This window comes from Neopsephotus bourkii, unplaced genomic scaffold (genome assembly GCF_033783945.1).
Source record: "Neopsephotus bourkii isolate Nb327-2 ecotype Australia unplaced genomic scaffold, CSIRO-AGI_Nbou_v1 NB_2, whole genome shotgun sequence".
NCBI lineage: Eukaryota > Metazoa > Chordata > Aves > Psittaciformes > Psittacidae > Neopsephotus > Neopsephotus bourkii.
In genome coordinates this window covers 1,349,538-1,362,589 of record NW_026900519.1, presented here as the reverse complement: position 1 = coordinate 1,362,589, position 13,052 = coordinate 1,349,538, and the positions used below count along the sequence as shown (strand labels likewise).

The 13,052-nt window shown below is 67.3% G+C and overlaps 1 protein-coding gene across 2 annotated transcripts; it reads left to right on the top strand.

The window, feature by feature from the left end:
- The first annotated feature begins 1,255 nt into the window (after positions 1–1,255).
- On the top strand, positions 1,256–11,764 carry MIDN (midnolin). 2 transcript variants are annotated; one of them, XM_061355907.1, is made up of 8 exons: positions 1,256–1,266; positions 3,250–3,475; positions 4,370–4,457; positions 4,773–4,835; positions 8,946–9,338; positions 9,816–9,948; positions 10,047–10,358; positions 11,456–11,764. In XM_061355907.1, the coding sequence occupies exons 2-8, from the start codon at positions 3,258–3,260 to the stop codon at positions 11,716–11,718; spliced, it is 1,470 nt and encodes a 489-aa protein (XP_061211891.1). In that variant the 5' UTR covers positions 1,256–1,266; positions 3,250–3,257; the 3' UTR covers positions 11,719–11,764. The 2 variants fall into 2 exon arrangements, with proteins under 2 accessions (XP_061211891.1, XP_061211810.1); XM_061355826.1 differs by lacking the exon at positions 1,256–1,266 and adding an exon at positions 3,035–3,095.
- The last annotated feature ends 1,288 nt before the right edge of the window (positions 11,765–13,052 follow it).

Below are 13,052 nucleotides of genomic sequence, written 5' to 3'. Positions count from 1 at the left end.
CCCTGGAGCGGTGGCTCCGCAGGCCCAGGGCTCGCAGCTCCCGGGGAGAACAATGGAGCATCCCTGCCCCGGCCCCTCTCCCAGGGACAACAATGGCAGGAGCTGGAGCTGCCTGAGCTCATCTCCCCCTTGAGAGCCCGGAGGGGGCCGGGGGGCCGCGGACAGCACCACAAAAGCTCCCTCTCATCCCTGTTCAGCTCCTGGCACATGGAGGGGTCTCACTCCCCCCCCCCTTCCAGCACGGTTCTACCACGCTCTGCACCCACCCCAGGGGAGCCCATTCGGGAGGGAAACAGCGGCTGCATTTTGGGGCTGCAGAGAGGACCCCCCCCAAGCCCAGGCCCTCCCTCCAGGCCCCCCTCGCTGCTGCCTCGTGGGTCGGGGATGTGCAGCCCCCTCCTCGCAGCAGAGCGGCTGCCAGATCCCCCCTCCTGCTGCTTTGTGTCTCGGTGTGCCAGGGCATTGTCTGCGAGGGAGAGGCAGCGGAGTCAGCCGGAGGTCACCAGCATCTCCCCAGCACCAGCATCCTCCCTGTGCAGACTGGGGCAGCCCCGGCCCCTCAGACCCTGTTCCGGAGGGGGGGGGGGGTGTTTAACCGTGGCTTCCACTCCAGGGCACTGGGACATCATCACCCCCTATGTGATCTGCCTCTGCTCCAAAAAGCCCTGTGGGGCTGAGTCCTTGCCCTGCCTGTGAAGTAGGTGGTTGGGCAGAGGGAATCCCGAGGGGAGGGATGGCCCAACCTCGCTATTAGACATCAGAGAGTCTCCACCAAGAGCTGCTTTGAAGCTCAGCTCCCCAGGAGAGCTCAGCCCTGTGCATGGGCTGACTTTGACCCCAGTGACTGGGACCCGCGGAGGGGTAGAGCCGGGGCCCCAGGAGAGGCTCAGACCTCCCCCCCCCCCAGAGGGCTGAAACCGGCTCAGGGCGCCCCGAGCCGGGACCCCGGGCACAGGGAGCAGGGGTTGGGACCCTGAGGGCAGGGATCGGGGTCTCCCCCACCCCCGGGAGCGGTTGCGGCCGCGTCACCTGCGGGTCCCGCCGGAGCCGGGGCCAGGGCCAGGGCCGGAGCCGGGGCCAGGGCCGGAGCCTGCCCCCAGCAGGCTCCACCCCGGGCGGTGCGGGATAAAACTTGGGGCACCTCCCCGGCGGCTCCGAGTCAGGGCAGCGCTCGGCAGGGGACACAGCTCCGAGCCGCGACCCCCGGGGAGTAATCGGGGTCTCCTTCTCCCTCCTGCCGCCGGAGGCAGCTGCGCTCCGGGCTCGGTGAGTGGGGCTGATGGGGGGCGGGATGGGCCCCTCGAGGGGTCCCGGAACCGGCTGCGGGGGGGGGATTATGTGGAGGGGGGGTCCGCTGCCTTTGTGGGGTTCCGCAGAGCGGGCTGCGCTCACGCACTATACCCTGGGCACGCGGGGTGGCCCCGCTTCCCCGAGCCCCGAGCCTGGAGGTTCCCGTGGGGACACACGGTGGAACCCGCTCGCTCGGGTACCGGGCGCGTTTCCCACCCGCCGGGACCCTCGGTACCCCCGGTCTCTCGAGGCTTTTCCAATCCCCATGGCACGGGCAGCGGGGCCGGGGACCCTCGCTCCGGTTGTGGGGACCCCCGAGCGCGGAACCGGGGCCCCCCCACTGAGCCCCCGCCGCGTTCCGGGAAGCGGCCCCTCAACCCCGGGTGTCCGCTCGGGTACGTTCGCTCCGTACCGGCGGCTGAGCAGCGGCGCTGGGGGCACCGTAACCGGGCCCCCCCCTCCCGAAGCCTCGGCCACGGCTCCCCGGCCCCCCCGGGCGCAGGAGACGCGGCGGAGCCGGCAGAGGGCGCCCGCGCTTTGCTGACTCATAGCCCCCCCCGAACCCCCCCCCCCGAGGCGAGGCGCCGGCCCCGGGTCCAGCCCCCGACCGGGACCACTGATTCCGTGCTGCGGAACCGGGGGGGGGGGACACGGGACGGGACGGGCATGGGGCTGAGCCCCGCGTCGGGGCGGTTCGCTGTGGCCGTAACGGCGTCACCGGGAGGTGACCGAGCGGGTGTGACCGGGCGCGGGTGACTGTGCGTGTCCCCGTCCCCCGCCCTTTCCGCCTCGGTGTCCCCGCGTCACTCGGCTCCCGGTGGTGATGGGGCCGGTATCCGGGTCCCTCCCGGCCCCGCGGGCTTTCGCCTCCCGGTGCGGAGGCGGAGAGCGGCCCCCTCCTGCCCGTGTCCCGCGTTCACCCCGCAGCGGGGCCCCGCACCCTGAGCCCGAGCCCTTCCGCTTCCCGCGGCCAAGAGGGGAGGAGGGGGGCGGGGGGGAGGTCTCCGGTGCCGACCCCGGTGCTACCGGTACCGGTGCCGGTGCGGCCGCGGGGCCCTTTGTTGTGCGCCGGGATTATGAATGGCTCCAGGCGCGGCGCGAGGGCGCGCGGGGAGGGAGGGGGGGGGCAGAGCGCGGAGGGGGAGCGGTGGAGGGGGCGGAGCCTTGCGCCCGCGTGGGCGGGAGGAATCCGGCCGGACCGCCCCTCCCACCGGGCCACGTGGGGAGCCTTCCCCTTCTTCCCATTGGCTACCTCCGCGGATGTCTGTGCAGCCGGCTCCCTCCCATTGGCTTGCGGCCGCCGGAGGAGCCGGAGTGAATGAGGGCGAGGCCCCGCCCGCGGGCCGTTGCTACATTGTAACTCCCCCCCCCCCCCCCCCGTCGGCTCCCACGGCTCAGCGCGGCGGCGGCGGCGGCGGCCGGTTCGGCGGGTCCGGCCCTGAGCGCGGGGGGAGCGCCGCGTCCTCCCCGCCCCTCGCCGCGGCCTCGGGCCCGCTCCCCGCCCCCTGAGCCCCGCACACGGCGAGCGGCGAGCACAGAGAAAGGAGGCAGCGGCCGAGGGCAGCGCCGCTTCCACCACCCCCCTCCCCCCCCTTTCCCAACCCCCCCATCCCCGCCGGAGCGGAGGAACCGGGGTTTTTTGTTGGTTTGGTTTTTGTTTCTTTTTTTTTTTAAAGATTTTTATAATTTTTCACCGTTTTCGCTGTTTCCGGGGCCCGCGGGGGCTCCGCTCGCTGCCAGCCCCGGCCCGCACCCCCACCCTCCCGCTCTATCCTCGGAGGACTCGAAGCGCAGCCGGAGTTCCCGTGGGTACCGCCGGGGCGTGCGGCGGAGCGGGCTCCGCTCCCTCCTTTGTCCGCCTCCTCCCTCCTCCTCCTCCTCCTCCTCCTCCTCCCCGCGCTTCCGCCGCTCCCCCCCCACCGGGCACCGACCGACGGCCGCTCCCCCCCTCCAGCGCAGGTCGGCGGATGGACCCGCAGCCCGGCGCCAGGAGCTGCAGCCGCGGGGCCCCCCCTTGCGAGGTGGTCCCGAACGAGCCCCCCATGAACCTCTACATCAACACCACCACTGGGACCCGCTATGAGCTCTCCGTGCCCGCCGAGGAGACGGTGGAGGGGCTGAAGAGGCGCCTGTCCCAGCGGCTCAAGGTGCCCAAGGAGCGCCTGGCTCTGCTGCACAAAGAGAGGTACGGCTCGGATGGAAGGGGGGGGGGGGGGTCCCATCCCCCAGCAGCGGGGCTGGGCGCGGGGGCGGCCCCTCGCACCGGGCTCGGCACCGCACAAAGGCTCCCGCCCCCCTTCCCCTTGCCTGGCCCCATTCCTCCGCGGGTCGAGACGGGGAGGGGGGGGGGGGGAGCGGCCCGGGGGGACGCGGGCGGGGGCGGGTCGGGGACCGGAGCGCGGCCGCCGCCCCCTCGCTCGGCCCTTGCCGGGGCTCCGTGGTGGGCGGCGGGCCCCGGTCGTGCCCCGCGGGGGCCGGGTCCTTTGTTCTGGGCTCAACTTCGGTGGCGGCGCCCGGTGTCCGTCCCCCGTCCCCGTCCCCTCCCGCAAGGCCCGGGGGGGGGGGTGTCCTTTGTCTACCGGAGGCCCGGTCCAAGGGGGCTGCGCGGCCCCCCCCCACCCCATCCCGATGGGAGCAAAGCTCGAGTAGGGGGCGGGCGGCCCCGGCCTGGAGTAACTTGGGGAGTCTGAGCCGGACCGGGGAGGGAAGGGGGGGACCGGGGACACCGCTTGTGTCTGCGGGTCCGGGGGGGGACACACGAGCCCCTCACCCCATGCTTCCACCCCCCCCCGTGGGCAGGTTTCCTGTGCCACACAGCCCCCTCACCACCTCTCTTGCCCCATTGCTACAGCACAGGGCATGGAGCAGGGGTACCCCAGCACCTGTGCTGTGTGTCCCCCCCCCGGGGTGCAGGGAGCAGCTGGGGACGAGGCAGTGGTGCTGGGTACCTTCTCCCTTGGGGTGGGGATGCTGAAGGGGGCTCAGTCCCCTTGGGAGCAGCCAGGCCTGCAGCTTGTGTCCCCCCTCCCACCCATGAGGCCGCGCTGACCCCGCTTTTGGGATCTCCTCTCTCCTGCAGCCGGCTCAGTTCTGGGAAACTGCAGGATCTGGGGGTCGTGGAAGGAAGCAAACTGACGCTGGTGCCCACCGTGGAGGCCGGCTTGATGGTAAGCAGCCTTTTCCTGCTGCTCCCTCCCTCCCTCCCTCTTTCCTTCCCTCCTACTCGTCCCCATCTATTATTAAAGCCCTGGGCAAGGATGTGCTGGCAGCCCTGCGGCTCCGCTGCCCCTGCCCTCGCCCAGGAGGCAGCAGCACTGGGCTGGGCATGCAGCAGGTTTAATATTTCACAGCTTTCTCAGGGCTTGTGTAGAAATAGTGGAAGTGACATGTCATCCCTCCCCTCCTGCCGCACGGACGCCCCCTCCTTCTCTGCATTTGTAATCTTCATTTCCCCCCCTTCTCCCTCCTTTTTCTTTTTCCAGTCCCAGGCATCCAGGCCAGAGCAGTCGGTGATGCAAGCCCTGGAAAGCTTAACTGAAACTCAGGTGAGAGGCTTGATACCGGTGGAATGATGGAGGCAGAGGCGGGTGTGTGTGTGGGGGATGCTGCGACCCTGCTCGTCTTCCCTTCCCCGAAAGGCTTTGGTGTTCGGTGCTTGGTCCCTTAGGTTTCACCTTCAAGCAGGGCTTGGGAGCGCTGAGGGTGGTGCCCGGGGCGGGTGCCGTCATCCTGTGCAGTGCTGAGCACAGGGAGGCCCCACGCACAGCCCAAACAAGCTGGGGAGGGCAGCGGCGCTGGGAGGTGAAATGACTCAGCCAAGGTCATGGAGCAGGTCGGCAGCACAGGGCCCTGCTCCTTGCTGTGGGGCTGCAGCCCCCCAACACTGCAGAGCTGGGGCTATGGCTGGTGGTCAGTGTTGGGGGGGGGGGTGCAGAGATTGGATTCTCCTCCTAGCACCCATAGGGGGTTGTTCCCCTTCTCCTTGGAGCCGTCCTTGGTTGGGTTGGGTTTGGGGGGGGTGGTGGCTGTGCCGTGATGGGATGTGATGGGATGTGATGGGATGCTCCGATGCTCGGTGGCCTTGTGCTGGGTGCCAAGGAGGGGGCTGCGTTTAGAAGAGCTCAGCAGCTCCTTGGTGGTTGCGGGAGGTGTCGGCGGGGGGGTCCCTGTGAGGAGGAAGCGTTCCCAGCGCCGGGTGCGTGCGCAGGCGCCAGCTGCCTGCCGCGAAGGTGGAATTTACCCCCAGCCGCGCAGGCCCTGGCTCCTTTGTTTTCCATCTCTCTCCGGTTGCTGCTGAACCCAACTCGAGTCCTTCCCTTTCTGGCCGAGGCTGCAGCTTCTCTGCCTTGGGATGGGGTTGTTTTCACCTGCTCCGCTGCATCTGATCCCTGCCTGCCCCAGGGCCAGACACGGGGGGCTTGGTTGGGGGCATCACTGTGCCCCCATGGCCACATGGCAAGGGCCAGGGCTGCCCTGCTCCTAGAAGCCCTTGGCTGCCCGGGGTCACCTTGACTTTAGCAGCTGCTTTAACCCATTGTGGGCCAAGGGGTTGAGCTCGGACCTGGAGTCCTGGGGCAGGCTCTGGCCTCTGCCTCCCCCCCACTGGTGGAGCCCGGTTCGCTCAGGGGGTGCTGCACATCCCCACTGGGGTGCAGAGCAATGGGAGGGGTTCTGGGGTCCCAATGCGTAACCTGGTCTAGGTGCAGGCCCCCCATGCTGGGGTGGGATGTCCTGGGGAGCAGCAGCAGGGCCAGGGGGACTCCCAGTGCAGAGGGGCTTTGGGGGTACCCTCAGCATCAGTTGGGGCTCGTAATGGCCAGCAAGGCTCCCATTAGGGCAAGCGCAGCAGAGGGGGGAGGTCTGTGGGCTGCAGGCTGGGGGGCCAGGGGGGTTCTGCTCCCTGGTTTCCCCTTGGGGCTGGGTTTGGGGGGCCCTGGCAGCCCGGGTTTGCTGCGGGAAGCGGCTCTGTGCCTGCTGCCCACTGCAGGTTCCTCCTGGGCGGGTGATTCAGGAAGCTGGGGCTGTGCAGGAGGAACCGCCAGCACCTGGGGGGCGGGGGGGGGGGGCAGGAAACCACTCCTCTCATTCATGCTTTGCTCGGCGCTGCCTGCGTCATGCATCCTCCTGCATCCTCCTGCATCCTCCTGCATCCTCCGGCAGCGCAGGGGGAGCTGCGCCGGCTTCCTCTGGGGGCGGCGGGGGGGGGGGTGCTTGTGGGGCGGGCAGGAGGTGATGATGGGGATGCTGTCGTGTCCCCCCCCCCCAACAGGGTCGGGGTCTTCCTGGAAGGGCTCCGTGTGCGCTTCCTTCCGCTGGGCACCGCTCGGAGCTGCCCCCGCTTGCCAGGGAGCCGTGCCCAGAGCCTGGCACTGGGTCCTGCAGCCTCAGCGCTTCCTTCCCCAGCTCCCTCTGCCTGGTGGAAGGGGGGGGGCACGGACACATGGACACACGTCCTGGCCAGCCATGGGATGGGGCAGAGGGGCTCTGGTCCCTTCTCTCCTTGGCATGGAGCCCCCCCCTTCCCTTAGCACGGGTGTTGGGACCCAGTTGTCGCCGCAGCTGGAGAGTGCAAGAGGATGGGGTGTGTGTGGGGGGGGGCATTTCCTGCCTCCCCCTTCATTCTCTGTCTGGGTTTGACTTCCCCTTCCACATCTTGGCTGTGCTTTTGGGGGGTGCCAGCAGCAGGGGCTGGGGGTGACGCGGGGCAGGCGTTGGAGCCAGGCAGGAATGCGGCGTTCCCTGAGTCATTGCGTTTCTCAGAAGCAGCCGGGAGGGAGGCACTGGCCCCATCCCTGTGGGCTTTGAGCCTGGTGCGGTGCAGCCACATCCCCCCCCCCATCCCCTCCAGGGCTTGGTTGGGTCCTAGGGGACCCCCGGCCATGGAAGCATCTGTGGGGGGAGCCCCAAGGCAGAGCCGGTTGGCAGGGACTGGGTCCTCCCCCGGCGGCTGTGGGCGGCTGAGCAGGCACTGGGTGGGACGTGTTTGCATTGGAGCGGCCGGGTTTCACTGGGGGGGGCTGTTGGTAATGGGGTGGGTACTGGGAGGCCTGGAGGGCTGCAGGGGCCAAACTGGGTCCTGTCTATGGGGAGCTGAGTGAGGGGTGTGTGTAAGGAGGGGGTCTGTGTGACCGTGCTGCTGGGGCTCTATGGTGCTGCTGGGAAGTGTGGGTTTGGGGTGCTCTGGTTCCTGCTGGTGCTGGTGAGGGGTCAGGCAGGTGTGAGTCAGATGGAGCAGGGAGGCGGCCCCGGCGCTCGCTGACGTCAGGGGGGCCCCGGGAGGTTGCGGGGCTCCCCCCAGGCACCTCCGGTACCGAGCAAGGGCTCCCGGTGCCAGCACTGGGGCTGGTGCCACCTCCGTGTGGGACGGGACCCGGTGGGGGGGGGGATGTGGAAGACCCCACTGAGGGTCCCAGTAAGGAGATGAATGGGAGCTGCGCTGCCCATCCTGCACCCATGGGGTGCCCTGGTGATGCTGAGGGGCCTTGAGGCTGAGTGCGTGGGCACCCGCTCAGAGCGTGATGGCTGGGGCAGGATGGGGGCTGTGGTGACGCCGTCTTCTCCCGCTCCCTCGCCCCATAACCCCCATGTCCGGAGCGGCTGCGTCTCCTGCCCGCCCCCCCCTTTCCTCCACGGCCCCCGCTTGGGTTTGGCTCAGGGTATTTATAAAGCTGCTTTTCCCACGGCTGCTCAGAACCGGCCTCCACCGGAGCCGTGCGGGGGGGACGGGACTGAGCTCTGCAGGGGGGGCAATGGGGGTCAGGGGGGGTCGGGTCCTCTTGGGGCTCATCCGAGGGTGCCAATGGGGTGAGGATGGGTGATGGGTGCCGGAGCCGTGCATGTGATGGGCCCTGGAGCAGCGTGGCTCTGGGGTTGGGGGGGATGCGGTGGCATCATCCCCATTAGCGGTGACCCAGGGTCCTGCGCACAGCCCTGCCTGTGTGTGAGCGGTGCAGCCCCCTCCCCACCGCAGCATTGGGAATGGGGGGGGGTTCCCTGTTCCTTGGCACAGATGTCGAGTGATTTATGCCCATTTGGGGGGGGGGGAGCAGGTGTTGGGGATTGGGGCCCCCCCTCCTCTCTCTGCAGCTGCGACCTGGGCAGGGTCACGGCCCTGCTTTTGTCTCTGTGCTGCAGCTGCTCCATCACCTGCCTGTGATGAGGCCTCCGGGGTGGGCAAGGGCAAATCCTGCCCTTGCAGCCGCTGCACTGGGCCTGCCCCGGGGGGAGAACACTGGGGGGGGGTGTTTGTGCTGCCCTCCCCTTGCCTTTCCTGCCTATAGCCCCAAGGCATGGCAGTGGGCACAGCCTGGACCCGGCATGTCCTCGCCTGCTCCCTCCCCATCCTTCCTGCATGGAGCTTGTTTGCTATGCCAGGGGTGCAGCCCCTCATGGGCACTGGGCTGGAGGGGGGCACCGGGTGCTTTGTGCTGGGAGATAAAGGGCAGAAGGGAGACCCCCCCCTTTTCCCCAGCACCATCAGCTGATGGAGCTGGCACCGTGCTGGGGTCATGCCGGGACAGCGGCCGGGCTTGAGCTCTCAGCGAAGGGCTGTGGGAAGAGGGTCACCCCTAATGACCCATCCCTGTGGTGGGATGTGGGGCTGGGGGACCGGGGTCACCGCACACCGGCGCTGATGAGGCTCCTTCTCCCCCCAGGTCAATGACTTCTTATCGGGGCGGTCGCCGCTGACCCTGGCCCTGCGCGTTGGGGACCACATGATGTTCGTGCAGCTGCAGCTGGCGGCGCAGCAGAGCAGCGGCCAGCTCCAGCACCGGCACCTCATCGCCAGCCGGGGCGAACCGGGGGCAGCCGCCAGCCCCCACTGCCGGACGCTGCACGGCGGCACCGGCTCCGGCTTCACCCGCATCCCCGTGGTGCCCGCATCGTGCCAGCAGAGCCCGGCCCCCAGCCCCGCGCCCGCCGCGCCGGCCCCCCCCACCATGTACTGTAACACCCCCCACGCCGCACCCGTCACCACCGGGATGTTCCGGTCGCACGGGGCCAGCACGCAGACGGTCAACAGCAGCGTGGTGTCCTCCTGCTCAGAGGTGAGGTTTCTTTGGTGGGGGGGGCTCTTGGTACCTTTGGGGTAGGGGAGTGAAGATGTGCAGCCTGGCACCGCTGTGGTGATGCCCTTCCCTGTATCACTTCCCCCATGCATGGAATAAGGGGCTGCAAAATGCACCCATGTCCTGGTTAAGGGCTCAGGGACACGGTGGGATCCAGGCTCTTCCTCTGCTCATCTTCAGATGCTGTTTGTCACCGTTCTCTGCTCTTGCTTCCCTTTTCCCCTTGCATAGCACAGCTGGCACAGGGGGTGGCTGCCAGGACCCCCAGGGGTGGGATCACGATGCATGGAGGGGTGGGATAACCATAGCTCCTTGCGCTCCAGTAGAACCGGGGCTGGTGGTACCCATTGGACCTGCTGCTCCTTGCCTATGGGGTCACTTGGCTGTTCAGGGCTGTGGGGCTGTGTTTCCCCATCCCATGGCCAGAGGCTGACCCAGTGTCTCCCATCCCTGCAGGTGGAGTGCGGCACCCGCAGCAGCAGCTCCCCGGGCAGCAGCCCCGCGCCCGCAGCCCGATCCCGCAAACCCGGTGCCGTCATCGAGAGCTTCGTCAACCACGCGCCTGGGGTCTTCTCAGGGACCTTCTCCGGTGCGTGGGGTCCTGAACCTGCCCTTGGTGGGGTGGGGTGCAGGGGGGGCACTGCGGTCCATGGGGCTCGTCTTATCCTTCCCCATTCCCACCCACAGGCACTTTGCACCCCAACTGCCAGGACAGCAGCGGGCGGCCGCGGAGGGACATCGGCACCATCCTGCAGATCCTGAACGACCTCCTCAGCGCCACGCGACACTACCAGGGCATGCCCCAGTCCCTGACGCAGCTCCGCTGCCAGACGCAGTTCTCCTCCTCTTCCTCCTCTTCCTCCTCCTCCTCCTCGCCACCAGCCTCCCCGGACCTCACCACCAAAACTACCTCAGAGCCGCTGCCGGCGGCCGCAGCATCCCCACCCCTGCATCCCGTCGTCCAGTGCCAAAGCCAGATCCGGATGTGCAAGCCCAGCGGTGAGCCCGGCTGCTCCGTGCCTTGGGTGGGATGGGGCTGCTGTTCATAGGGGATTGTGGCTGGGATGGACTTATGGGGGGGGGGGGGCCTGCATCACCCCATAACAGCCTCTATGGGGGTTGTGAGTGGGACCCCGGCTGTTGGCTGCTCCTTGCAGAGCTGATGGGAGGCATCAGCCAGGGTGGGGGCCTGGGGGTCTGCAGAGAGATGGGGATGGTTTGGTCCTGCCTGACCCTGCAGGGCTTCACAGGCAGCACCAGCACCCTGGTCATTGGGAGGGTCCCTGCTTATGGTGGAGGGTTTGGGGGGGCACCCAGGCTCTGGCTCCTCAACACCCCCCCCTTTGCACACCACTGCCCTAGGATGGGGTGAGGATGGGTTTGGGGGGGGGTTTGTCCTCCCTTCACGGCTTTCTCTTCCCTCCTGGCCAAGAGGGGTTCAGGCCCCTACTGGGGGTGGCTCTGGACCAGCTCCTGGTGGCATGGCCAGAGCCCTACCCCATGGCGTGAATGGGGGGGGAACCTGCTCCCCCCCACTGGGACAAGTCCTGGCTGGGGTCACCCCACTTGACCTGAGCCCCTTGGGCCCCCTTGGCTCCAGGATGGGGAAGAGATGCCCGCAAGCCTCCCACCAGCATCCAGTCCCAGTGGCTCTGCTGCACCAGGACCCCCCCTGGCCACTGTGGGGTGGAATTGGCCTTACAAAGGGGTTGTTCCCCTTGGCATGTTCCCACCCACAGCCCTGAAGGGTGATGCTGGGGCATTCGGGGGCTCTCCCGGCCAAGTTTATTCTGGAGCAGGGTCCCTTTTTCCCCCCCTCTTTTCCCCAGCACCGGAGCCCACGCTTGGAGCTTCCATTGCTCATCCTCCCACACAGCAGAGCGGGGCCAGGCCTGCACTGGGTGCTGTGCTGGAGGGAAACCCCCCCCCAGCTTAGCATAGAGGGGTTTCCCCCCACTGGGGACCAGCCCGGTGCTGCCCATCCCATAGGCTTGGGCTAGTACACTCCTACGGGGTGCATGCGTGCATCCATAGGATGCTGGGTTAGGTGATGCAGCGCAACCCCCCCCATAACCCCCCCATCTCCACCGTTGCAGGGGACCGCTTGCGGCAGACGGAGAACCGGGCGACGCGCTGCAAGGTGGAGCGGCTGCAGCTGCTGATGCAGCAGAAGCGGCTGCGCAGGAAGGCGCGCAGGGATGCGCGGGGCCCGTACCATTGGCTGCCCAACCGCAAGTCCAGCCGCACCAACAGCAACAGCAGCGTCTCCAGCGAGGGCAGCCTGGACCTGGACTTCGAGGACTCGGTGTGGAAGCCCGAGGTCAAGGCAGACATGAAATCGGAGTTTGTCGTAGCATAGAGCCCTACCCCGGGGTGGGGGGGCCGCGGACTCAGCCGGGGCGGGGGGGGGGGGTGTGTGTGGGGTGGGGAGGATGCTCCCGTTGCCCCTGGTGTCGTTTCTGTTGGCATGGGCCAGATCTCCTTTTAGATTTGCCATCTCCTGCGACCGGATGCTTTGGGACCGACCCTCCCTGTGCCATTGGTGTGTGTTTAGGGGGGGGTGTTTAGGGCAGCATCCCCCCTGTTGGCTTGGGGAGATGGGGTTGGGATGCAGGCAGCTGCCTCATCCCGCATCCTCCCTGACTGGGAGCACCCAATGGGGGTGATTGGTCCTTGGGGGATATCAAAGCTGCTGCTTTGCTGTGAAGAGGGATGCAGCGGGATGGGTTCTGCCCCCCCCCCCCCAAAACGTGTCCCCCTGCCCCTGATGCAGGCAGGAGGAGATGAAGTCTCTCTTGGAGGTGCTGCGCCCCCCCACCACCCCACCCCACCCCAGGGTTTGGGGGCCGTTTGTTTTCCTTCCCTTCTATATGTAGCATTGCTCGGCTGTGGGGCTGGGCCCCCCCCTTCCCCTTGGGGGGGGGGACACAGGACACACACACACGTGTGTGCCTAGGGGGTATAGGGGGGGTTTTGGGGCTGGGGAGGGGGGGGTGGTCCAAGGGTTGGGTTGGGGGGGGTGTGTTTAGGGCTGGGTTTCACTTTGTTTTCGGAGGGGGAAGAAGCGGCGCTTCCCTCGGCGGCCGAGACCAAGTCCCGAGGCTCTGGGCTCGTCCCACGGCCTCTCTGGGGGGGGGGTAACTTAAAAAGAGAAGCAAAGGGATGGAGAAGTGAGGACTGAGCAAGCCCAGCGCTCGGGGCTCCTATTTATAGACATTACTGACCCGACTGAGCCAATACTGACATAGTTTGCATAGGCCGTAGAAATCCTTTTTCTTGTCCAACTTTGATCCCCCCCCCTTCGTCAGGAGATCTGTGCAAATAGAGAACCCCCGTGCTGTGTTTTTTTTGTCTGTAAAAGTCCTTTTTTTTTGTTGTTTTGTTGGTTTTTTTTCTTTTTGTGTGTGTTTTTCGGGGGGGGGAGGGGGGGGCAGAGCGAGGTTTTTCGGTCTTTAATATTTTATTTTTTATTTTTGAAATAAATTTGGGCAGTTCTGGATGCACCGAGGCTGCGCCGCCCTCACTGGGAGCTTGGGTTGGGTCCCTATGGAGCCGTGTGTGTGTTCGGCACTCACAGACATGTGTGCACACGGATGGTCATGCGTGTATTCAGCATGTATAACACAGGGACATGGTCAGCACGTTGTATGTGCACACATAGAGCCATGGAAGGGTTTGGGTTCAAAAGGACCT